Source organism: Lagopus leucura, unplaced genomic scaffold (genome assembly GCF_019238085.1).
Source record: "Lagopus leucura isolate 7727_CA_CO unplaced genomic scaffold, USGS_WTPT01 Super-Scaffold_100022, whole genome shotgun sequence".
Lineage (NCBI taxonomy): Eukaryota > Metazoa > Chordata > Aves > Galliformes > Phasianidae > Lagopus > Lagopus leucura.
Window position 1 is genome coordinate 5,118,686 of NW_024962275.1, and position 25,586 is coordinate 5,144,271.

At 43.9% G+C, this 25,586-nt stretch overlaps 2 protein-coding genes across 5 annotated transcripts; one reads left to right on the top strand and one right to left on the bottom strand.

Moving 5' to 3' along the window:
- The first annotated feature begins 572 nt into the window (after positions 1–572).
- ZDHHC12 (zinc finger DHHC-type palmitoyltransferase 12) lies at positions 573–5,899 on the top strand. Of its 2 annotated transcripts, XM_042878773.1 has the most exons (5): positions 573–694; positions 935–1,071; positions 2,030–2,116; positions 3,324–3,490; positions 4,081–5,899. In XM_042878773.1, exons 1-5 carry the CDS (start codon positions 610–612, stop codon positions 4,388–4,390), a joined length of 786 nt encoding a protein of 261 aa, XP_042734707.1. In that variant the 5' UTR covers positions 573–609; the 3' UTR covers positions 4,391–5,899. The 2 variants fall into 2 exon arrangements, with proteins under 2 accessions (XP_042734707.1, XP_042734708.1); XM_042878774.1 differs by lacking the exon at positions 2,030–2,116.
- Positions 5,900–6,531: 632 nt separating this feature from the next.
- On the bottom strand, positions 6,532–23,863 carry PKN3 (protein kinase N3). Of its 3 annotated transcripts, none has more exons than XM_042878770.1 (22): positions 23,764–23,863; positions 20,259–20,541; positions 19,598–19,761; positions 18,831–18,960; positions 18,586–18,737; positions 18,023–18,218; positions 17,423–17,614; positions 17,077–17,186; positions 16,460–16,603; positions 15,436–15,511; positions 14,295–14,481; positions 13,576–13,687; positions 12,741–12,817; positions 11,694–11,760; positions 11,027–11,118; positions 10,493–10,669; positions 10,341–10,403; positions 9,922–9,998; positions 9,237–9,379; positions 8,878–8,985; positions 8,289–8,369; positions 6,532–7,686 (listed from the first exon to the last, which is right to left on the bottom strand). In XM_042878770.1, exons 1-22 carry the CDS (start codon positions 23,782–23,784, stop codon positions 7,474–7,476), a joined length of 2,865 nt encoding a protein of 954 aa, XP_042734704.1. In that variant the 5' UTR covers positions 23,785–23,863; the 3' UTR covers positions 6,532–7,473. The 3 variants fall into 3 exon arrangements, with proteins under 3 accessions (XP_042734704.1, XP_042734705.1, XP_042734706.1); XM_042878771.1 differs by having other exon boundaries at positions 20,259–20,523; positions 23,764–23,846; XM_042878772.1 differs by having other exon boundaries at positions 20,259–20,536; positions 23,764–23,784.
- Between the last annotated feature and the right edge of the window lie 1,723 nt (positions 23,864–25,586).

Genomic DNA, 25,586 nt, shown 5'->3' on the forward strand with positions numbered 1-25,586 from the left:
GTCCCCTCAGAACAGATGCAGAGGGCACATCTAAACAAGCTGAGGACCGCAGAGACCAAAGCATCGAACGCAGGGTGCAATTTGGGGCTGCAGATGGCTGTGCTCGGACGAGGACTGTTCTGTATTTCCTTCCAGAGCTGCCAGGAGAGCCCAGGACCTCAGACACAAATGTCTGCACTTCAGATGTGTGAGCTGAGATCGGTTCCCTGGCAGCCCCTACCAAAGCTCTGCCGTGCTAAAAGAGCTCTGCTAATCGAGCTGCCTACCTGCGTTCTGCTATACACGTTTCTGAAACCACCTGATAAAATAAATCTGCCAGACCAGAGCAGCGTCTCACACAGAGCCCTCCAACGCACACCTGGACGGGCCCCAAGCACCGCCGTGTACTTTTAGCAGCCAGTCCTCGGCTCTAACAACCCCGTTTCACCGCAGGGCCGCAGTACCCGGGGAAACAGGGCCAAGGGCCCCGCGTAGGGCAGCACGGCGCGAAGGGGTACGGGGCTGCGCCTGAGCTAAGGGAGGAACGGGGAGGGCAGCGCTGAGGGGAGGGCCGAGGCGGGCCGGCCGCACCCCGCCTTGCAGTGCTACTCCTTCCGGGCCTGCGGCGCCATGGGAGCCGACGGGCTGTGGGTGAGAACCGCCCACACCGCCCTTAGCGGGGTCTTAACGCTGGGGCTCTTCCTGCACCGCACAGGTGAGGCGGAGCCCTCGCAGCGCGCGGCCGGGAATGGAGGGAGGGGGGTCGCGGGGTCGGCGGTGCTGCATCACGGCCTGCCCGGCCCCGGGGGTGCGGGGTGGCACCGGGGGGTGCGGGCGGCTTTGGGGGCTCGGAAGGCGTTGCGCGGCGGGAGGAGGGATGCGCTCGTGGAGTGAGAAAAGCCCCGAGGGCTGTGCCGGGAACCGCCGCGTTCTCTTGTATGGGATTGTCTTTCAGATCTGCAGAAGGAAGCGGAGCGAGGAGCCGTGCTGCAGCCCGCGCTCTTCGTAGCGCTGCTCGGGTGCTCCGTCCTGCTGTACTTCAGGGTGTCCCTCATGGACCCGGGCTTCGTCAGGGCTGACGAGGAAGCAGAGGTACATCGCTGTGTGAATGGAAGATGCGCTGGGGCTGCGCGGTCCATGGGCATTTTGCTACGTAACAACTTGGAATGGTTTCTCTTGTGCTTGGCACAAGGAAAACGTGTGCAGCCCGTTGGGTGATGAGGGCTGCGAGGCTTTGGCTCATGTTCTGTGACAGGAAGGATTTGCAGCCTCTACATGCTTCTGTTACCCCACGTCTCCCTTAGCTAGTCATCCTGTGCCGTCCTCTTTCCTCAGAGGCAGCTTTGCCCTATGGAATGTTTACATCTCGTATTTTATGCGAGTTGCTGCTCACTGGTGTATGCATTGCATACTCACTGGAGTATGGAGAACCTGGACTGAAGGCCAAGCCTAGAAGAAAGTACTCTGCAGCTGTATTTACTGCACTGTGTATGGATTTGTTGCAGTGGGGCAGGTGGAGGTGCTGAATAACCAAGGTGTGTTCTGCGCCAGGTTCACTGCTTTGCTGGTTGCATGGGACAAAAGATCACACAAGGCATGGCCAGTTTTAATCTTCCGCTGTTAGCGTTGACGTTGGCTGTGTTATGAGCAAACAGCGCTCTTTATACTGAAAAGACTCCACGATTGTGTTTGAAAGTGAAGTCTAACCTTGTTTGTTTATGTCCTGAATTGTACTTGGGATCTGTGTGGTATCTTGTCCACAATTATTTCCGCCTCTCTACAAACATTCTTTTGATGGTTACAGTAGCCTTTGTCTCTGCATGTACCCTAAGTATCTGCAGTGGAATTTCATGCCACAGTATTTGTGTAGCAGCTTCTGTACTTCGCTGGGAATTATTTTAACTTTCCTAATGACAGAGATAACCAGCACTACGTAACTGTCAAATAAAAGGATCCAGATAGCTCAGTCTTGCCAAGCAGGCTGATAGCTGCCATTCTTCAGACAGCAGCACATAATACATCTTTCATCGCTCCATTTATTTATTTATAGGCAGACAAAAATGAAGAGCAATGCATGGTGATACCCCAGGTCTCAAGCAGTGTTAAGATGCGGCATTGCGGCTACTGCATGGTGAAGGTAGGCAGCAATAGTGTGCTAACAGAGAATGCTCAGCCCTTGCTGCTTTGGTTTGGAAGTGGTTTGGAGGCATGGCAGAGCTGACCGATTAATTCTGGCACAGGGTCATCCTGCTGCTGAAAAACCCACTGAGGAAGCAAATACAGCTTGCTAACAGACCTCAGGTGCATCCTCAATGGAAGAGTGATCCTACTGGACTGTGTAGCTACAGGTGTAATGATAAACAGTGGCACGTCTGCTAATTTTCCAATGTTGAAACAAGTCCCTGCTGAGTCATAGCAACATGGATCTTCTTTTGACGTATTCCACCACAGGAAAATTTTGTTCAACATTCTTACTGCCACATTGACCAGACCTCACAGCATTGCCAGAAAGGTTATTTTGAAAGTATCTTGATAGGAAATCAGAAAGTCCGTTAGGCATGACCTGCAGAACTGCTGGTAGCTGTAAGCTTGTTTAGGGATCTAAAAGCAAAAAACATTAGAGTGAATTGTAAAAGACTGCATGAAGGAAAAATTGGAGCAATTAAATTAGCTCTTGAAACAGTTTGCCTGAAGCCTAGAAATGCCTATTGGTACAGATCCTTATCAGTATAATAAAATCCAGCATTATCCCAGCTCCCATAAATTCCTGAAGAATATCTAGCAAGAGAAATCAACTTATTGCAGGAGGATATTGTAGCAAAACACATATGCATTTCAAGGAGCAAATCCTGGGAGGCACAATCATACTACTTTCCTCAGCTGTATATTGCATCCTATCTGTTCTTGGCGCTTGAGCTGTGCAAGTCTCTTATATTTCCACAGAAAAGAAGAATCAGTCCCTCTGCAATCACCTAAAGACATCCCACCCCTGCACGCTTCCTTCAGCAGCAGAGGTCCTAGTTCTTCCCCTCAACACATTGCTCCCTCTTTCCTGAACAGACTGATTTACTTAATATCCCTCCTTTGCATGCTCAACTTCCTGTACAGAGGTAGATAACAAAAAACATAGATAGTGTGGAAGAGTCATTTAGTTTGGATCTCACTTACTGGGATCTGTGCTAAGGGAATCTCAGTCCCCTTCATTTGTCTCAGCCGTGCTGATATTGTTCTGTTATCTCAGCATGGAGTGCTTTTGGGAAGTGGATGTTTTTGCATAATGCTTTTACCAAGCAGTAAGTTGAACAAGAGTGGGTTATTGTTACTGTTTTGTTTTTGCTTTGCAGCAACCAATGCGAGCCAAGCACTGCCAGCTGTGCCAGCACTGCGTTCGGCGCTATGACCATCACTGCCCCTGGATTGAGAATTGTGTGGGAGAGAAGAATCACCCCCTCTTCATAGTCTACCTTAGTGTACAGCTTGTAGTTCTGCTGTGGGGAGCACACGTTGCTTGGTAAGGCCTGGAAAGCAGCACTTTGACCACTGAACCTAGGAGTCTTGATGCTGCTGGAGATCCCCCTTAAGGGGCTTGTGCAGAACGTAGCACTGACTGGATCGGCTTCGTGCCTTCACCCTGATTTGCATCCTGAAGATCAGCCTTTCTGAGCCTTCTGATCTGCTGAGGAACAACACAGCTGATCAGTAGCTGAGCAGGATCTAATATTTTAGGTTTCACTGCTCATCTTTGTTTAGAGGTTAAACAAATAGAATTAACAGAAGTAGAGGAGCAGCTAATTTTGCTTCAGTTATTGTAATACAGTATTCATGAGATTTTTGGAAACTCCATCTGAGTTTCAGCCATGGAGCTGTACGGGAGAGGAGTCAGCTGAAGATGACTGCATCCTTTCAGGTGAACCCAGTGTCTTTTAAACTTCTTAGAACCTAAGGCACTGCTGTTGCAATCTGTTAAGAACTTACTTACAATGTATAAAATTACCTGCAGTACATGATGATCAGAATCTCACCAGTTATGAGTCAAACTAAACGCTTGGTTTATATAACTAGTTCTCCATGTTTAACATTGACTTTATTTCTCTTTAAAAGGTCAGGCCTTTCCTTTAAACAGTCCTGGGAGTGGCTGCGGCACAACATTTTCCTCCTCCTATCCTTCCTCCTGATAGTCATATTCACCATTGTTGTCTTGCTGCTGCTTATTTCACACCTCTACCTGATCTCATGCAACACCACCACCTGGGAGTTCATGTCGTACCACCGCATCTCCTACCTGCGGCACTCTGAGCTGCAGAATCCCTTTGACCAAGGAGTAATCTGCAATCTCTGGAGGTTCTTCTGTTCGTGCCATCTCACTGCATGGGAGAAAATCTATTTTCACAGGAGCAATGAACCTGTCTAGTCACAGTGGTAGCTAATGAGTAAAATGCCAAAAGACAGCTGTGGGTTGTTGGATAAAGCTCTGCATACCTTGCTTAGAACTTTTAATACATAGTGGACTATGCAACATGTTCCGCAGCCTGTCCATCCATAAAAGCAAATCATCTTCCAAGAAGGATAATCAGGGCTATAGATATGAATAACACTGTTAAAGGGGAGACACTGGTTCTGAGGGGGTCAGAAGTTCTGATATCTTGACCAAGGAGAGGTATCTCTTTAAATCCCCTTCCTTGTGTTAACCTGCATCCACACCTGAAGAGATGCAAGAACTGCATGAACAGCCTTGTCAACTTCTGCTCCCCAAAGTTTCCTCTCCATTTGCTGCTAAGGAGCAGCAGCTGTTACCAACAAACCAGGCAGAATCAATGCAATCCCTGTGGCCTTTCTTCAGCATAGCTCTTACTGTGAAAACTCAGTGCCTTTTGTCAGTAATGTTGGATACATAAGAGAAATATTTGAATAAATATTTGTACAGTCAAAAGCAAATTTCATTGACTGCATGCCTCAACTGCACGCTTTGAGGTTTCATAGCGTTAACGTCCATGAGAAACAGCTGTAAGGCACCAAATGCAGCCAAGATCATTAAGCCTGTACCTTATGATGCCCTCATCAGCATCCTAACAGTTTTTTTATCCTTTAAGTTGATGGTGGTCAAAAATTCATAGGGTATTTTCAATGAACTCTGCAAAGAATGATGTCAGCCACTTTGGACAGAAGAGCAATGCTTGTCTATAGAGTCACTTCTGCAGATAACCTCATGCCTTTTGCCTTTACTGTATCTAATGGGGAAAGAGCCAGTAACAGAGGTGAGCACTTCTTGCCTAGCTCAAATAACACTAGTGGTAATGCTGCTACCTCAGCATGTCAGTATAATTTTAATGAAATAATACAAAGTAGCACTGCAATGGAATCTTGCAAGGGAAAGGTTCTAGGTCCTATTTGTTTCTGATAGCATTCCAGGATGGCAGCAGCTTTACTCGTTTTTCATTGTAATAGAAGGTCATAGTTCAAGTTGCTGTAAGGGACTGGAGGTTAGGATCAACAATTTAAAGTAGAAAAACCTGTGATGTGAATTTTAGTGCTGACCCTTTTCTACTTAAAAACAAAAAAAGCAAACCACATCCAACAGCTTAGTTATTGTGCCTTATTTGCTTTGATTCAGAAATTAACAGCAGCTCAGGAATACATGTGGCAAGCTGGCAGAATGCACTCAGGGCTAATGAGCACTCAGGAAAGAACAGTATAGAGTCATAGAGTCACTAACACAACGTGATAGTCCAAAAGCAGACTGAAAATGCAGACTTATTTTTAACCAAACCCAGAGTCTGTAACCTGCATCCAGAGTAGTGTGTTCAGAGAAGGTCATAAAGTTCAAAGCACAGCGTTGTGCTCTTTGGTAATTCTCCTGTACGTGCACTGGATTGGTAGTTTATGGTACTTTTACTATAAAAGTATTAAACAATTACGTACACCTTGTTTGTTTCTTTTTGCCTCTTTCTGAAACTCACCTTCTTGGTTTCACCTGAACTAACAACTCACTGGGCTTAACGTTCTGAAGAAGTCCTCACCTGAAAAAAAAAAGGGAAAATCACAAAACAACTGCAAGGCCATAAGCAAGCCAACCATTACATTCAACTGGTAGAGGAAGATGTGTATCCTCCTTTAATTGTGCAGAGCAGAAGTGTGTTTATATGCTGGAAGTTTCAGCAGCAGTTATACTTGGCTCTGAAAATAGGAAAACAAGGCTCAGTGAATTACGTGTTTTGCACAAACATATGCTCTTACTAAAGCTCTTAAATGTCTCTGAATTCTGAAGCACTTAACCCAGGCAACTCACAAGCTGCTTCTTATCTCCAAAAATTGCACAATTGTATTAGTTCAACTTTCTGTCTTCCTCTGCTGAAGAAAACTGAAAGAATAAGAGCTTTGTGTCCCTATTTGTCTTAAGTGGAATGCTTCATTTCTATACATGCTTTCCTTTTTTAGCCAGCAAGCTAACATTATGAATTAAAGAGAAGAAAATGAATCTAACCAAGTTTAATTACAAAGTATGTTGCTAGGCAAATTAGATCAGCTTAAACATCCTGATTTTCCAGCACTAACACTGTCAATATTTAACTATTCCAAAAAAGATACAGGATATACACATTGATGAACTACTGCAGATAGACAACTTGACTGCAAGCATTGGGATGTGACAGCTGAGCTTACCATGCAATACGTACACAGACAACTTGGGATGGAAGGAAGGAAGAAAAATACTACCATGACATTTACAGAAAAAATAAAATCCTGTCTATTGAGTTTAGTATGGGTAGCAGTGATCTGAAACATTCACCTAACACCAAGGAGATGGAAAGCTGAGACTTCATTATAAGGAATAGTATCTTTATTTAAAAAAAAGAAAAAAAGAAAAGAAAAGAAAGCATGTGCAAAATGGTGGCTTCTTTATGTTATTAAAATCCATATCTATGATTTCACATCCTGAAAGAAGCATAAACAGTTTTGTTTTTACTTAAGATACATCACTGGGATCATTACCAAACTCAAACATCATTACCTCAGTTGTGTTAAAATCCATTCCTTCTCTGCCATACACGAGTGGCAACAGGAATAAAATCATTACAAAGGAGCACTGCATATCTCCTCTAGAAAACAGGAGAGAAGTGCCCATTCTCCCTGCTATTATGTAACCCAAAAGAGCTGCATTCCTTTGGCTTTTTGTAAGGAGTAACCTGGGAGGCAGAGAGGATGCATTAAATCATTAAATTAAGTTCAGATTAAATTCCAAATTACTATATATACATATTCAGTGGCAGCAGAAGACACATCCAGTCAAAAGTGAACTTCTCAAAGGTAACTCACATCCAGTACTCCTCCAGCAAGCGAGGCTGAAAAAAGCACAGCAGAGTAACAGCTTGCAGAGCACTTCACCAGTACCCCTTCCATGAAGTTTGTTGACTTTGCCTTTGCCCATGCCAAGTCCTCTCTACGCCCTCTCAAGATGGTAACAATTTATTTGTTCATGCTTCTTAAGCACAGGAATCAAGCATACAAAAGGTGTTTGGAGACAAAGTCAAAGTCCTTGAAGACAGCCTGCTCCTTACGGGTTAGGAGAGCAACCTCCTCTGGAGGAGTCAGAATTGGCTTCTGTGATGTAAACTCTTCATCGAAGTTGCTAATGTCTGTTGGATCTTTTAGAGTGGGCACAAAAGGGGGCTTCAGAGTCCTGGCATACAAAGCATCCCAATCCATTTCCTGTAAGAAAAGGAAGTGAACAGGCCAGGCTGACATTGTTTATGAAACGTGAAGTTAAAATGAAGGGAAAAAACATGGCAAAGCAAACAATGTGGTTGGTGCAGGGCAGGTAGTACAGAGATTCAACAGCACCTGGAGGAATGCTAACACCTTTGCCTAGAGCAAACATATGCCACTGACCAAATGTGTCTTTAACCCCAACTTCTCTTAGGATTCTTGTATATTCTGCAAATGTAGGGGCCACCAACTGGACTGGATGGCAATATCTGTCATCACTAGACCACAACTTTGCCTGCTGCAGTTTGATTTATAACAGTATTTGGTGATAGCTTAAAAGAAATATATATTCATACATAGAAGCAGCACAATCTGGAATAACAAGCTGGTCCTGGAAGCTTACAGAGCCCAGAAAACACACTTAGGGGTGCCATTGCCAACATGAATTAAAACACTAATGCCTGAATAGAGCAATGAGATGCAACAGAAGCTGCCACTAAGATCTCACTGATAAATAATGGAAATTTGCCTCCGTACCAGCAGAAAGCAAACCACTCTCATCTCAAATACAAGAGCTAAGGAGGAGGAATAAAGTGAATTCCTACCTTAAAAAAGGGCTGGATTTTAATCTCTTCTGCATCTTTTTCCCCTGCTCCCAGTCTACGCTCTGGACACTTTCGAAGAAGCTGCAGGAAAGATCAGTTCAGAATTAAATAACTGGAACAAAGATGGACAAAACAAACATTCCAAAGATTAAAAACTGAAAGAGATGAACCAGCTCCTCAGTATTTTCTCATTCACTTTCTCTGCAGCAAAGTCAAACTGCTAGTAATAGCTCAGACATAGCTCCTTGTGAACAACTTGTCAGTGACATGCGCAGTACAAACTGGGTGTAGAATCTCATCTTAACTGTGCACCTGTAACTACCAGGTTACATTCAAACAATCAAATCAAGCCACTTTCAGCAAATGACTCCAGTGCCTCTGTCTTTGAATCAACACTTCACTATTTCAGAGTTTGCAGCAACACACCTCAGTGAGAAGCTGCCTTATTCATTCTCAAGCTGAAGAACAGCATTCATGTAAAGAGAAGGAAAAGTATACATAAATTTTAAGTGTTTCTTTAATCCATGTAATTTTACTTATGGCAAAATACAAATTCCTCAGGCACCCAGAGACCCCTCAAAGCCATTACCTTACGGATTATAGAAAGTGCCTCTGATGAAAGGAATCGTGGATACTGGACTTCATCATTGACAATGCTATCAAAGACTTCTTCCTCATCATCTCCAGGAAATGGTGACTGCAATTGTGACAATTTTTAATTTAACATACATGGCATCCATTCCTTGCTCATATACAGGAATGAGAATAGTGAGGAGTTGTAGAGATCAATTATTCTTTGGCAAGCACAGAAAAATTATCTAAATACCACAGTATTATTAATAACTAATACATAGTTGGCTACTTTCATCAAAATTTTATCTCAGGTGATCAGATACTGCTCTGCCCAACACTGCGTGATGAGATTCTCTAAGAGATACGTGGTCTTACCTCACCAACAAGCATCTCATAAATGAGCACACCCAGTCCCCACCAGTCTACTGCCCGAGTGTATGAGATGTCTGTGAGGACTTCTGGAGCCAGGAATTCAGGAGTACCACAGAAGGTGTTTGTGCGGTCTCCAAAACCTATTCCTGCAGGACAAGAACACTCTTGTCAAATCCAGCACACGCTTCTGAACAGATCTCATGCAGTTTCATCTTCTGAAAGCAATAGATTTCCTCTTGATGATTTGTTGTTAACCATGCAAGGGCTCTCATCAGTGCTTGCAAATACTAATGAGAATGTATGATACCTCAGATCCCCAACAACTCTGAATAGCAACTCAGACAATGCTTAAATAAGCAACTCAATCAAGAAAACCTGCAGATTCCACTGTTCATTTACTTAAGTACATATCCTGTAGCATCTTATGTCCTTGCTTCTTTCAGCAGAGAAGGACACTGTAAACTCCTTCACAAGATACCTGAAGAGCAAAGGGCACTCTTTCCAAGTTCATCATGGGCAGACAGGTAACATTTGTTTATTTTTAAGTGGAGATGAATACATGTTTATTTTAAGTGGAGATGAAGTTACATACAGCCACCTGGCACTCATATTTGTGAACACCTTACCAAAGCCCAGACCCTAAACTTTGTTCTGATGCTTAAATATTGGCTTCATCAAAGGAACTCACCTTCCTTACACAGTCCAAAATCTGCAATCTTCACAAATCCTTCAGCATCTAAAAGCAGATTATCCAATTTCAGGTCCCTGTAAGCAAAGAAGGGGGTGAAGAAAATGGTGGATGAAGTCTGAGGACCGCCATCCAACAGACTCTTTTGCATGAGGCAGAAACCAGATGTTCATAAAAAGAGTACGTATCTACAACTACAACTACTCTACATTCACTTTAAAACACATATTATTAGGAAGATTCCCCTCAACTTAGTGATGTTTTCCTCTTAATGAAAGCCTCACAAAGCAGCTTAGAGATGGGGAAAATAAAGACAAAGACTAGAGACCTCAGCAAGACAGCTCCAGAGATATAGCTACAGGAAAAAATAAACTTTCAAGTTGCTAAACTGTCTTATATTTGATTTTTCACTGCATTACCTATAAACAATTTTCTTCTCATGCAGAAATTGGAGTCCCAAGACTACGCAGGCTGTGTAAAACCTAGCAAAGAGGAACAGTTATCAGGAAAAATATATGAGAACCAAGTTAAACACTTACAATGCCTGGAAACTAGGCTAATGGTAACTCACTGTGCTGTATGCTCTGCAAAAACATCTTCATGTATGCGCATCATAAGATCACCTCCTGGAGTGTATTCCATCACAAAACAAGCATGATGAGGTGTTTGGAAACATGCAAACATGTTCACAAGGAATGGATGATCAGAAGAATTGACCACCTCAAATATTCGCTTCTCACAGTTCAAGCTGCCAGGATTCAAAGAATTAAAATGTCAGTGTTAAAATTTGGCAGAAAAACCTGTTTCAAGAAAGACAGAATGAAGATGAAAATCTTTACCTCTTATGATATGGAAATAAAAAGTGTGGTTATTACAATATTTGTCTTATATGCTTCCAAGCCTTGAATTTTAGATTGCTCTTCAGGTGTGTATTATTGCACCAGAAGCTAGAAAGTAGAGCTGTTGTAAGTTCCTTTATTCCTGATTTTAGATACCCCAGCCTTAAGGTCATCCAAAACATTAATAGTACTAAAACTAGTATACGTCATACCTACAGATTACAGATGTGATAATGTATCATTGGCAATTGTACCACAAAGCTCACCTATCAATTTCATCTCTCCTGATGATATCTTTTTTCTTCAAGGCTTTGATAGCATACAGCTTCCCATTTGCTTTGTATTGGGCCAACAGTACCTGAAAGACAACAAAAATGCTGTACTCCAAACAAATTGTTATTTCTTTGTTGGATTACTTTGACTCCCACTGACAGAACCTATTTCCATCCACTTCAAACAGCCATTCTTAAAACAGGCTCAAGCAGCTCCAAAAATGGAGCTCTTTTTCCCTACTCCTGGAGCTGCTGCAGTCCAGAAAGACATCACTGTGAGTTATGGTCTGTTCAGAAACAGCAGTATTGCAGCTGGTCCTGTGTTTTAAAAGCACCTCAATACTCTTACAGCAAGGACCTGTACGCACACTTTGTGGGAATCACACTATTCCACCAATGATCACAGTGATAATGGAAAGAGTGGTAACACTGTGCTCTATTAGATAGTTTGGCACTCCCTGGAGGGTTTCCTCCGTGTTTTGAAGCCACAAATCTTCAGGACTTTTGGCTGTTATCAAGAGCACCAGCTGCTTGTGGTTTTGCTTTGTACATCCGCAGTGCAACAAATCTCTGCAACATTTCTATTCAGACTCTGAGGCAGAGGCCCACCTTCACAACAGCAGCCCTACAGCCCTTCATAAAGAAAGCACTTCTACACTACCTTCCCAAAATGGCCACGTCCCAGCATGGCGATGCAGTGAAAATCCTCAAGATGAACAGCCCCTTTCCTGAAGACAAACAAACAAGATTTGCTGAGACAATAAACAAAAGATGCAGAAACAGAATGCAGATGAGTGTGCATTTGTGTTAAAGAAGCTCAGTACAGCAAAAGGCAAGGTGAACAGCTGCCACCTCGGCTGAAATCCTGAGGTTAGGCCTGCTGTTCTGCCACTGAAGTGTACTTCTCATAACAAGATGAGTTCTCCCACATCCCCCATCCTTGGGAGAGTAAAATTCAGATTTGCCAACACTCCTTTCAGCAGGCTCATCAGTGCCTGTGACAACCAGCCATGAACATGTGTGTCAAGTGCCAGGAGGACAAGGGAATAAGAAGAGAAGTTCTCAAACAGGAATTGGAAATGAAACAAAGGGAGACAACAGACATAAGATGTTGCTAGGGAAATAAAAAAAGAGATTCTATAGAACATTACATCAGCTACAAGGTGTTACCAAGGAAACTCAGACCACAGAATTGCTTGGAAATAATTTAAAAAACAAAACACCCACCCCTCAAAAGCTTTACACCAGGATCACCTTTAAAAGGTAGCAGATGCTCTATACTCCTCCTGAGAGTGAAATGAAGGAAATGAGAGTTTCCAGAGAGTTCAGAAACGAGTGTTTCTGAAATACATTTCTTACAATTCTACTTTGGTGTGTCTAAATGCACTGTACTGTAAAATTTTAACACAAGGAAGCACTGGAAGACAGTGAAGTGACTTTTGTTCCCACTAACATCGGTTATTATGCTGTAAAGTCTATTAATAGGCTAAGTAATGGGATTTAATGAGCAAGCAAGGGCTAGCAGACGCTTGGAGAAGCAAAGTTTAGAGCAGACTTTTCATGGTATTGCCCACAAACAGCACTGAGAATCTGCTGCTGAGAAACCAAAGCATATCTTAAGTAGAATTTTTGTACTCTATGCTCAGAAATTTCAGCCCAGTGCTTCTTTAATCTGTGACCCAAGACATCTCATGCTGCCCACTGTTACCTTGGAGATGCCTGGATTGCAAATTCTGTTAAAGCAGAGCTGCAAGTCTTCTCCTCTACATGCAGCCTCTTCAGACACTAGGAACAGAGAGAAAGTTGCAGAATGTAATTCTCTGGAATCACCAAATCAGGTGTAGACACCCTGATCCAAATTTCCTCTGGTGTAACAATACGACATGACAAGTATTTGGTCATCGCTTCTGCTTGGAGGAAAGCAGCATCACAACAAAGGTTGTCTGTGGTTACACAAAACTGCTATCATGTATGCTTTAAAAAGTCTAGGAAAAAACATTTTCTTTATAGAAAAAAAAAAAAAAAAGACATTTCAAGTGTCTAAAAGAACCACAGTGATTAGAGAATGCAGACCCCTCTATTTTCAAAGCCAAAGAAGAAATGGATTAACATGGTTGAACACAAGTCATTACGCATTATATCACTCAGAGCAATTTTCCTGTTCCTTTTTCTCAGTAAATGAGAGCTTTTCCCTCTTTTTGCCCAATTTCTTTAACATTTTCATCTGGTCCTAAAAGCCTGTTGAACCCTATTTTTCATTCATAGATATCTATTGGGTACTTCTGCCCTGAATTGCCAGTGCTGACCTACCTCTCATTTTGCAAGAAAAGCAATGTAACTAAAGAAGAGCTGCAAGACTTTTGTGAAGACTCCATGCCAGAATAACTTACTGGGCTCTGAAACCTTGGAGACCAATCAGCTCAGCTGATGAGGAGACAACTGTCAAAAGTACAGGTAATTTCTCCAGTAATAAAATAAATTAGAATTGGGCCCTGAAAGAATATCAACCAACAAATAAAAGTCTCCCTATTGGCACAGATTACCGGAGAATCTGCAGGAGATGGTGTTGGTTCTTTGGACTTGGCCATCAGAAAGAGACGTGGAGGCTTGGGTGGTGCTTCATCATCATATGTAAGTTTTGCCACAGGAAAGTCACTGAGTTTGTAAGAAAAAAATAGAAGAGATTGCCTTAGAACAGAGCATTATATGGAAACACAAATATATCACCTTTAACATGTAAGCAAAGTGTATTTCAGGCCAATTCAGTGGACAAGAGGACCATTTGGTTCACACCACAAGTGTGTGAAACATCAACAAGAAATATGCTCTTCTACATAAAGGAAAACTATCTATTAAGTTGTTGATGATTCGACTCATGTTACTTTTGAATATCTGCGTTCTTGTTTTCTGCATCATAGTGCTTAGTTATGGCCACTTCTATACCCACAGTTCTCACTGCAGAGGAAAACAAAGTTGCTGAAATTCCCCTTGCTCTGGAGCACGCTGCTTATTGGGACGGTGATTTTGGAAATTGGTTCAGCTGCCAACAATAAATCAGGAGGAACCACAGAACGCTGAGCAGCCCACCAAGCCCACTTCATTTCAGGCAGCATCAGCTTTTCTTAAAATCCTGAATTAAGTTCTACAGATACAACTTTCATATTAATATATTTTTTCACCTCAGTAAGGTGCAATAAAATTTTAAGGTGTATTCTATGCCCATTCCAGACTGTCATACAGCAATACTCAGAACATGACTTACCTACTCAGCTTGGTTATTGAGTTAACATGATTCTGTAGAGGAACTGGAGAGAAATCTGCATTCATGGAATCATGAAGTGGGGGACTCAGAGTGCTAATGGAACTACATGGAGGGAGGAAGCTCATCATCAGGCGACCCCAAGCAGCAACACTGATGTTCATTTGAGGAGCTCGGAGAAATTCTTTCCCTGAAGGTATCATGGTTAAAACATTGCTGAGATTACAACGTACAGATTGCAGTCTGATGAACTGTTAGATTACCATTATCACCCCAACACCCGTGGGCTTACCGAGAAAATGGAAATGCACTCTGCAGAGAATGAGCTTTCTTTTAGGGAATGAAGCCTAATCATGATGATGAAGTAGATCCATATAACATCATAACAACCCTCAAACAGAAGCTTCATAAAATATATTTTTTTATTATTTTATTTTAAGCCAAGTTTTCTTCTATTTGTACACTGTATTTTAATCACTCAGCCTGTTAACAGAAAGCTTCTGAAAATATCTCAGAAACAGTATAAAGCTTTTGGGACCCTTTTATTATTTTTACCACCTCCATAAATATAAAATCAAGTTTACCCCCACTGCCAAGAATCCTCTGTATGTAAAATCTTACCTTACTCAGCTTCATGGAAAAAAAAAAGTTGCAGACTAAAAAGAAAGTATGTGAGTTATTCCAGTCCCTAGTCTGATGCCAGTTCCAAAGCCTTGACAATCAGTAGCCTGTTCATGTTACAGTCTTCTATGATTTAGATCTTTCCAGGAAGTTTTCCAATACCTGTCCTTTCCTCAGTAACAACATTGCTGGGCAAATTAATACAGCTCAAGTGCTAGATCTTGCTAGGAAGTCTGTTAAATAGTAGTAATTGTATCTTCCTAACACTGGTAACTGTGAATAGAAACAGTGCAAAAATATCACATTATACACTATGCTGCAACCAGACAGCTTGAGCTCTTTGTGACTGAAATTATAACATAATAATGAAATCCACCTACTCACACACAGTAATTAGCAAGCATTTTAACGTGTCTCACAAAGTTAATGAGATAGGAGCGCATGGCAGACTAGTTGTGCAAACTCCTGCCCTCACCCACACACCCCAGATAGTCAGTTCCCTTTCAGTTCTAGAGGAGCTCACCTTTCTGTTTGGGGAAAATACGCTTCTGTCGCTGCAGCTTTGGCTTTCTCTCAATGACAGGATTACAGAACATCACCTGTCAGAGAGGCAAAGGGGATTTTTCAAAATAGTGCATTTACACTGCGAATGCAAACGTGCACACATGCTCTCTCATCAAATTCTCCATTCATATATTTTTGGTAAGCTAGGAATCACTCCCACAGATTCCAGATCATGTTATTCTAGCTTCCCTGTCTAAACATCTGCTATTTCAACTGTGGTTGGAATTTTTGGTGTCTTGGAATGAAGAAAACCCAAAAACTTGAGACCAATTCATATCCTAAATAAAATTAATCTAACTCAAAACTATACATTAAAAGCTGCTTTATAATTCAGCCATTTGTAAGGTGAGAAAAAAAAAAAAAAAAGTAGCAACCCATGGCACAAAAATTATATTAAAAAAAAAAAAAAAAAAGTCAACCACTAAACACAAAGGACAGGAGGTAAATTTTGGTCCATAAGGTCAAGATCCTGCTTGTGGAAAGTTAAGCATGGAATCTTTCATCACAACACAAACAAAAAAGCACTGTAGCACGTAAAGGATTATCTGGATGATCTCTTCACGGATAGCATTTAACTTTTATTACTAACTTCAGAAAGATGGTAAAATAAGTATACCCAGAGGGGATATTGAACTCTGATTCTATAGCCTGTGTAATTCAAACCTGACCATTAAGCCCTACGTCTAACTAAAGTGTCACCAATGACTCATAATGAAAGCAAATACAAAAACAATGGTTTTCACAGTGCACACACATAAGCACAGAGGAGTAGCTGAAGTGTCACTTCAGGGTATGCCTTATAATATCATGTTGCTCCTTATTCATGTGTGATATTGATGGAGAAGTATTTCAGGTGTCACTCTACCCTTCTAGATTATTACTCCTTCTGTTCCTTGTATACTGGGTTGAACAGCTGCTCTCAGGGCAGGCAGCCTGAACTGACAGATTTCTCTGAAAAAGAAACAAAAAGTTGACATTTCTACCTCTGCAAAAAGCATCCCTTGGGGTTCAAGCAAGAGGCACATCCCATGGCGTTCATTATCAAGGAAATCATCCAAACGCAAGAACTTCACTGCACACAGTTCTCTCCAGTCTCTCCAGTAAATTGAAATTTCGAGTTCACGAGACTAGAGGGAATGGGTGGTGGGTGGTGGAGACAAAACAGCAGAAGAGTTACGTGCTGCCCCACGATCCGAATGAGCCACACACACGCTGCTGTTAAATTTGGTTAACTAGACATTGTGCATAAGAAACTTGTTCATCCTTCTGCTCCCCCTCTGCCTCTGACATTTTCAGATCTTCCCAGCTACAAAACCTTTCGGAGATGGCTGCTTTTGCTCCACATTTCAGGAATCTTTCTTAGAGTCAATTTGCTAGTAAGATAAAATAAAACTGCTTAGATACAGAACAAAGGACAACAGATGTTGTTCAGGCTGAATTTCTTCCAGAGATGCACTGCCTTGAGGGGAAGACTAAGATAACTGGTACATGAGAGGACATGGAGACAGTGCCAATCAAATGGAATTGCAACTAAACGAGCAAATTGAGTAAGGTGAAATGGAAAAACAAACACAACTCAGGAAAACTTAAGCCATCTTACCCTGTCTAGCTCGATGACAAAGCTCTGGTCCCATGCCTGGTTATTTACTGGCCCCCAGTTTGTTTGGCCTACAACTTTATTGTCCACTTTGAGCACAGCAAGGACTTCATCTGGACAAAGGAGAAAATGTGGATTACAGTCTTGTACACTGCTATAGAACTAAAGATAAATCTCTCATGCTGAAGGTGACTGTCTCAACCAAATATAATTTCCTGGAGATAGCCTGGAGGATTAGATACAACGTGACTTAGTTTTGCAGCCTTGTACAAGGATAATGCAGTACTCAGAAGAGAAGCCCCTTGCCCCCAAGTGCCACTCACATCCCAGCAAGGAGCCTCATACTCACTACACAGCTCTTCGTTTCGCAGGTACTTTCCTGCAACACCACGACCATGGATACCCAGGCCAACTCTTGTTAGGGAAAAGGACTTCAAGTCGCCCGGGCTGCCGCAGATGGGAGAAGAACCAGCCACCCTGGAACGGCCAGGAACATTTTCCAGTAAATCCTGACATCCCATCAGTCTCACTTCCAGCGTTCCTGAGGAATTTGAGGAGAGTAAAGAATGTTATTCCATAAAAGACAACAGCGATTCCAGTTAATCTATCCTCATACAGATCCAAGAATTTCTCAGATTCATTATTCTTTGGCTAATATAGCTTAAATCTACCACAGGTTAGAATAACAGAGCACAGAACAGTCCAGTTGGAAGCAATATACAGAGATTAACAAGTCCAAAATCCTATTTAATAGAGGAAATATATTTAATATATTAATCAACTACTAACTCATACGATCAGAAAGCTTTTAGTAGCATAGGAGAAAAAAGTCTCATTCACAGAAGATCAAACGTCCACATAACAAGAGGCATTACAACTAGTAGAAGAAATGCAACTCATTTTTAATTTCATCTTCTCCACAACAAGATGCCACGCAGGATTTACGTACCTGTAAGGGCTGTAGGTTTGATGACTGAAGTGGGATGGATAATGCCATGCTGAGCTCCCAGGGAAGAGGTATTCACTAATTCCTGCTTGATGAGTGCTCGTTTTGGGTGATCTGGAGAAAGCCCACTAAGCTGACGTTCCAAGGACAAGCGCAGCAGGTCAATCTTCTGAGAGGACTCTTGCAAACGACCCTGAGCCTAGCAATATGAAGCAGAACAGAAAGCAGGCAGAAGTTTTCAAAGGAACAGCTCCAGTCCAGGTACTACTGTCCCTTTATGAACAGCTAGAGTTGGTCTCAAAAAACGTGCTGATAACATCTTAAAGAACTTGAGGGAATATTTTCCAACAGATCCTGACTGCCCCATCGGTGTCTAAGTAGTTTCTAAGTAGTTTCACCAAAGCAAGGAATTTCATCCCTGGAAGAGAAAGTGATCCCAAACAGTCTGTTCTCACAGTCAGGAATTTGCCAAATTCACAACTTATGGTTAGTTCTGCTCATTCAGGCTAAATCACTGGTGTTGAGGCATGAAACTGCTCTTTATGAAGACCCGAATAAGCGCTTACCTCGGCCAAAAATTTGCGATCTTGTACCCGACTCCCTCCCAGGATCTTCAGCACATTTTTTGCCCCCTCAGCTACAGCAGCTTCAATGCGCAGACGATGCCTCAGCTCCTCAATGCGCAGCTCCGCAGCATTGATGGTGGCTCCCAGCTTCACTGGGTATTTGGGAGATAAAACACAGTGAGGCTCAAAATAGACTATTCTGGATCTTAAGGCTTCGGCCACATCTTTTACTTAACACACCCTACCTGCTGGATCCACCGTATCTTCCATCCCTCCTGCTGACTGAGATACCTTCACGATGTGCATGCGGATAATTTCAATCTTTGTCTTACTATCCTGAAGCATCTGCTTAGCTGTAGCCAGCAGCTTCCGCTCCTGCCAAACAGAAAGCATGTGCAGAGGAAGGACCGTGATCATTAAAACTAGATTATGGCGATGTGTTCAGCTAAGGAGTGAGATGCTACCTGCAATAAGGATCATATAAACGACTCCGAAATAGCATACTTAAGCATCTGTGTAAAAGAGACATTGCTGAGGATCAAGGACTTCGAGATCATTATCTCAGTTTTTGAGAGAAAGGACAGGCCGAGGAGTCTTTGATGGATTCAAACTGAATCACCACATGATTCATAAAAGGCACAGGCAACCATACCATGGGCCAAAGTGGACTAAAAATGCCCTTCCAGATAAGCCTTGCCCTAACCTCCAGTAATTATAATTAGCTTAAGCTCTTGACAAATGATATTTGTGCCATCCAATTCCTTCTCAATTCCTGCAATCTATGTGTTGGACTTGCTGTAACACTTTCATATGATTGGTTGTCCCATGCAGTACCATAACTGCTGTCACTATGCTGAGCACCAAAATGCAGAGCTAGGATTCAGTCAAGCACACTTCACAGATTAATTTCTTTCACACACCAACTACCAGAGAGAGTTTGTACATGGATTTAATGTAGATATATTTAATTCCAGGAACCGATATTCCCAAATTGTTGTTTATTCCTGCTTACCTTGGATGTTGCACTTGAATACATCTGGATCATATTCTCAGCTCCTTGCTTGACTTTCATTTCAACATGCAGCTGCTTTTTCAGAGCTTCAACCTTCCTTGCCATGGGATCTGGGTTTCTTTCCCAGAGGCAAGGGTCAGGAGATAAAGATCCATCTGTACAAACTATGTCATAAACACAATTAATTGTCTTTTCTTGAGTTCTTTCACTGCATGGTTCTAAATGATTCCACACAAGAAGGTTAAGTTACAAAATAACACATAAGAAGGTCTCTATTCTCTACAAAACTGACTGCAAAATATTGTTTCAAATGAAGCTTAGGTTTCTAAGTATTTCTTTTTATCAGTGAACTACTCCTACCAATCACTCTTTCAATTTTATACTCATTCACATCCCATAATGTACTTAAATGTTCAACTGCCTAGAAACTCCATTCAGATCCCTCCAATTTCACCTACAGCCTGCTCCTAAATATTGTTCATGCCCACCATTCTTCCCTCTACACTAATCTCTCATGTTGCCTGACTCCTTTCACCTCAATTGCCTCCATTCCCAACCTTTTACCGCACAGATTATTTCATCAGCTGAATACCAACAGGCAAAATCCCCCCTAGCATTGGAGCACCACGAGATTTTCCCTCAGCCGTGACCCATGGCATACCTGTCTTATTGTCCTCCTTGTCAGTTATTACAATCCTCGCATTCAGCTCCTGAAGTTCCCAATGAAGTTGCTCTAGTTTGCGGTTGGAGGATTTCAGCACGTGCTCTATATGAGCAAGATTTTTTCTGTCTGTTGTTGCTTTACGCAGGTTTTCTGCTCCCTCTTTAATTTTCAGTTCTTTCTGTATAGCACGACGAAGCAGTTCCTTCTCACCCTCCAGTTTTTGCTGGAAGCTTGGATCCATTAAGTTCACACCATTGCCCAGCTGCAAGAGACAGCTGCCCTGCAATCAAGCAGCATTGGGCAAGAGGATTTCAGAAATGACCCAGTTTAACCTCCTTTTTGAGGATGAAACAACACCCTTATAAGATTCCACTCTTTCGTTTCATTTAGAAAATGGTTTGCACAAACTCTGAAGCTCATCTTTTCATGAAGTTTTCAAGACTTAGATTCAAATTCCAGAGAACAAAATGCAATTTTGATCATCCTGTGCTGTAATTTGGCTTTAAATCATAGTGGAAACAAACCTCCATCTTACTTTTCTTTTTGGTTATTTAATGGCTACATAAATCTTTGTTCCTACAGTATCAAAGCTTAACCAATATTTGCCCTTGTCCTGATCATGTTTTACTGGTACCATACAGTAAATACAGATTATGTGTCCAAAGACACACAACTAACTGTTAGAGGCGTTACAGAACGTCACAACCGCGCATCAACTCAAAGCTGTTGCCCATTTCCCACATGAAGAAGATAAACATAACCCCCACAGCAGTTGCTTACAAACGAGCAAGCAAAGAATAAGCTTCACTTCCAGCTGTGTCTGAAAAGGGAAGCAGCCTGCTGTCTCAACCTGTGGTTTACAGGCAGCAAGGCCACGTAACGCGTTGCATTTCGCAGCCACCACATTTGCTCTGGGCTTTGTTTTGCACTGTTTTCAACACACCTTGTTCTGCTGAGATATGCCTCAGCAGCAGCTCCGGACAGAGGTGTTCTGAATACAAACTCTGAACCTTTGAACCTGCCCAGTATAGGCAGAAGCATCTAAAGTATATCTCACTCACCAAACAAGCACTGAATTTAAACAGCAGCTCTTAAAACTTTATCCAGAAGGATGCTACCTAACACCTGCAGAAACAGATGAAAACAAGAGGCTGTGCTTCTCTCTTCTACACAAGAAGTGGCTTTATGGCATTAAGAGCATTTAATATCTTAATGTAGCATGGTCACATTCCCCACTTAAATGCAAAAGAAATGGTTGCACAGCCAAACTCCCCTCCGCCAACCAACTGGGTACCACACAACCACACTAAAGACAGAACTCAGGAATCCTGACTTGCTTTCATATTCTTTAATTGGTTGACCACATTCCCAACAATAAACCATACTGGTTTTGCATTACTCACATACACTGCTGCACTTTAAGTGTGCTGTGCACCCAAAGCCCATGCCACTCAAAGAGAAACAAATAATTATTCAATCATACTCTTTGTATATTTTGTTACACATCTCAAAGACCCAAACCAACATCCTTGACCAGTTCGCAATACAATTTCAGCCCAACAGCAAAATAATGAAAGAACCAAAAGGAAAAACAAATCTATTTTAAATTTGGCCTAAAACCAAGTTGGGTCTGCAAGGGATACACTATAGCCATAATAGGAATTGTTCTAATTGGTAGCAAAACAAAAAGGTTCAGATTAACATCCTGAGTCCAGGAAGTTCTCGCCCAGTTAGTAAAGCCAGGAACTAAGCCAGAGCTTTGAAAAACATCCAGGGTTTTGCGAGGAAGAACTTGAATCATGGAGTTCCTGAGTCACGGGCTCAGGCTCTACCAGCTCGAAGTTGGAAAATCAAAAAGCTCTTTATCCAGTTTGTAAAAAGCGACTAAAATTAATCTGCTGGTTACGTCTCAAAAAAAAAAAAAAAAAAAAAAAAAAAAATCAGAAAAAAATCAGGGAAAGCAGGCAGATTTATTTTCCATCCAAACTATGCAAATGGAGGTAAGCAATCCATCCTCTCCATCTGCACTGAGCAACAGAATGAGTGGCTGATGCAAGATTTGTTCTGACAAAGGGTACCGAGTCCAGAAACCTGGATAGGGGCTCAGAGAACAGGTACAGTCCAGGCAGTAGCCAGGTCAGCTTCCCTTCAAGTCACTCTGCCAGAAGCTGGACGGAATGCACCACACTCATTTTCTAAACACAATTAGAATGTAAGCATGGCTTTACTGGGTCCTACTACCCTTCTATAGAGCAAGGATGCCTTACCATAGATATAGTTTGCTCCAGGAACATAGAACATTCTATTCTGAGAAGGATAAGAAAGCTGCCTTTGCATTTGTGTTGATGCATTTTGCATTCTGACTGAGGAATGTCGGTGGGGTGTCGGGATGCCGCCACAGCCCACGTGCAGCTGTTCCTGGCTTCCCAGAGGTCAGCCTTCAGCTGAGGTCAGCCCTTCAGCACAATCCAGGCGTACAACCACAGCTTGCACAGAAATACCCCCAGCTAGCTTAAATTAGCTCACTTTTGGTACCTTCGCCTGCTACAGCTCACCCAGGACTTCAGCTGCACTCAGGTTGTGCTGAAGCATGCAGACTGCTTCCTAACCAGCAAAGATTTCAGCAGAGCCCCAGTCGCTCTTAGCCCTCTGGATTGCAGCTCTTGGGCCGCTACCCAGCCCGGCCATCAGCTCCAGCTGCACAAAGCCCAGCACAGAGCCGTCCTTCAGAGCCACACCACCAACTGAGACCGATCTACAGTTTGATGTAAGGAGGTGGAGGTGATGAGAGCATCCCCGCTGCAGACACACGTGTTCACCGCAGCAGTTTAAATCCCTTCTTCCACAGCAACTTCGTGCTGAGGCCCGCGTCAGGCAGACCACGTTAACCACTCTTTGCAAGAAAAGGACACAGCTCGGTTTGGAAAAAATAAAACAAACCGATTGCAGTCCTGCCTGGAGCTGGTCCTCTTTCCAAAACTAAACGATGAGATTTTTGGCAAGCGGAGATCCCGTGTGGCTGCAGGACGGGGCACACCCGCAGCAATGGCACCGAGAGCTCTTTGTGCCGTCTCTCCATCACCGCTTGTCCAGATTCGGCTCGAAACGCCTCAAGGAGGAGTTTGTACCCCTGTGCCGGGGAGCTTACCCCAAAAACGGTGTTTTTCCCAGCGGGGAGCCGCGCACACCCTCCCACTCCGAGGAGGACCCCGCTTTCTTCCGCAGCACAGACCCCGATTCCCCGAGGAGCGCCGGGCGCTGCGGGCTGCCTGCCTGCCTGCCTTCTCCCTCCCCCGCCTCTTGCAGCGCCCAGGGCGCGGTTCCTGGGAGAGAGCCGCGATCCTCTCTGCCCACCGCCCCCTCCCGTGGGTTTCCGGCGGAGCACGGAGCCGAGTTTCCCAGGCGGGAGGATGGGGAAACCCCCTGAGAGCCCCCAGGACGGGGCCGAGGGACGCCTCGATGCCCCTCGCCTCAGTTTCGCCTCGCCCTTCGCGCCGCTCACCTGCGGGCTCCCCGCCGCCATCGCTCGGTGCTGCGCCGCCAACGACCGGCACTTTTTCAAACTTCAGCCTTCCCGGGAAGCGGCGCGGCCCCGCCAGCGCCCTCTCGCGGGGTCCGGGTCTGGGAAGTCCCGGCGGGCGGCTCTCGAGAAGCGGGGATCCTCCTCCCGCCCCGCGCGACGGTCGGCCGGGAGCTCAACCCTCCGCCCCCGCCCTGAGGGAACGGCCGGGATGGCGGCGGGAAAGAGAGGCGCGAGGAGACCGAGGTACCTCCCGCCTCCATAGGCACCGGCAGCGGGGTTTTGTGGCCAAGTGACGTTACGGTGACGCCGTGACAGATCTTAGCTCCGGCCGTACTCGGTTCGTGACATCTACGGGCTGAAGCCGGGCGCTGTCGCTTGTGCTGGTTTTGCCAGCTGTCTGTAGTTTGCACGTAGGGCAATGTACGGCTCTGCTCCAGGGTCGGTGCTGCCCTGAAAAGGAGACGACGCCCATCTGACCGTGACCAACTAATCCTCCGTAGAGATGCCCCTCTCGGAGCAGGAGCGAGACAACGCTGCTTCAGCTGAATATTTGGGACAAAAGTAACCCGAACCCATTGGCAGCTTTGCTACAAAATTCCAAGCGCTGCCTCAGCGCCATGCAGAGCTGAAATGCGGTGTATCGCATCCACCGAGACACACCATCACTGCCTTCGGGTGGCACAAACCTCCCCTCAGATCCCGCCTCAGCAGCACTGTGTTATTTTTGCATTAATATGCTTTTTCAGCCCTGGAGTCATCCAGAGTTGATAGTATTCCCACGTACGTGCTTAGAAACAGGCTAATAAAGAGAATGCTTTGCTTTTATTTAATTAGAGCCGTTTTTCTAACATAAGCCCGTTGTAAATAGTCTACAAGTGAATAATTAGTGTAAGGAAACCACCAGAAAATGTAGAATTTAAATCTAGCTTAATCAAGTTGAATTAATGAAGCTTTAGACTTCTATAAAACCTTTGAACATGCTCCTGTTGTTAATAAAGTGAGTACATTAGATTAATGTAAACCCTTCTGAAACCTGCTGTTATTTGTAACGTGGGCCAGGCTCTGTTTAGTGTTTAAGGAAAGATTTTAATTAGACTCTTCATTCTGTGGAAGTACTAGGAAGGGAAAAGATGATTTTAGTTGGCTTTGGAGTTTCACAGGAGCAGTGGACAAACCTGTCCCATGCGTGGGGATTCAAGTTTAGCTCAGTGAGGTACAGAGGTCAGTCTGCCCACTGCTGTGGTGGGGGCTTGTGGGGGGGCTTCCTCATTCTTTTTGGCCCTCTACCTTCCCCGTGATGCTGGGGATCAGTATGTGGAGCCTGGAGAGCTGTAAGAGTTGGCTGAACGAGTCCTACAGCCAGGAGCGATGGGGCTGGCAGTAGCCAACCCTCACAGCACACGTGTGCCCAAAGGCCAAGAGGGTCTGGCTGTGCTGGCAGCCCTCTGCCTCCTCCCCACTCAGAGATAGCCCTGCCCTCAAGGCTATCCCTTCTGCTATCCCTTCAGCTACCCCTTCTGTTCACCTCTCTGTCCCCTGGAAAATGTCACTGCTGAAAGCACAAAGTGCCCATCCAGCCCTTCCAACGTCCTGCTGGGAGGAGGCATTGAGTGGGCACCGGCCTGCCACCAGCACAGGGGCACAGAACAGCTTCCTACAGCTGCCAGCGATGCTCCCAGGCTCAACCACAGAGCAGTCCTGCTGGCCAGCAGCACTTGGGGAGCAGCGGCAGCGCACAGAGGTGCTGCTCCAGCCCTCGGGCACTGCAGAAATCCTCTGAGTAGCAGCAAGATCATTGCTGC

Bases quoted from the DNA above. Each gene is read 5' to 3' on its own strand.
- PKN3 (XM_042878770.1), bottom strand. From the start codon at position 23,784: ATGGCGGCGGGGAGCCCGCAG. The intron at 19,762-20,258 runs GTATGCCATGGG...TTTATGACATAG, and splicing joins CAAGGAGGACAATAAGACAG to TTTGTACAGATGGATCTTTA. The intron at 18,961-19,597 runs GTAAGCAGGAAT...TCTGTTTGGCAG, and splicing joins ATTCAAGTGCAACATCCAAG to GAGCGGAAGCTGCTGGCTAC.
- ZDHHC12 (XM_042878773.1), top strand. From the start codon at position 610: ATGGGAGCCGACGGGCTGTGGGTGAGAACCGCCCACACCGCCCTTAGC. The intron at 2,117-3,323 runs GTAGGCAGCAAT...TTTGCTTTGCAG, and splicing joins GCGGCTACTGCATGGTGAAG to CAACCAATGCGAGCCAAGCA. The intron at 3,491-4,080 runs GTAAGGCCTGGA...TCTCTTTAAAAG, and splicing joins TGGGGAGCACACGTTGCTTG to GTCAGGCCTTTCCTTTAAAC.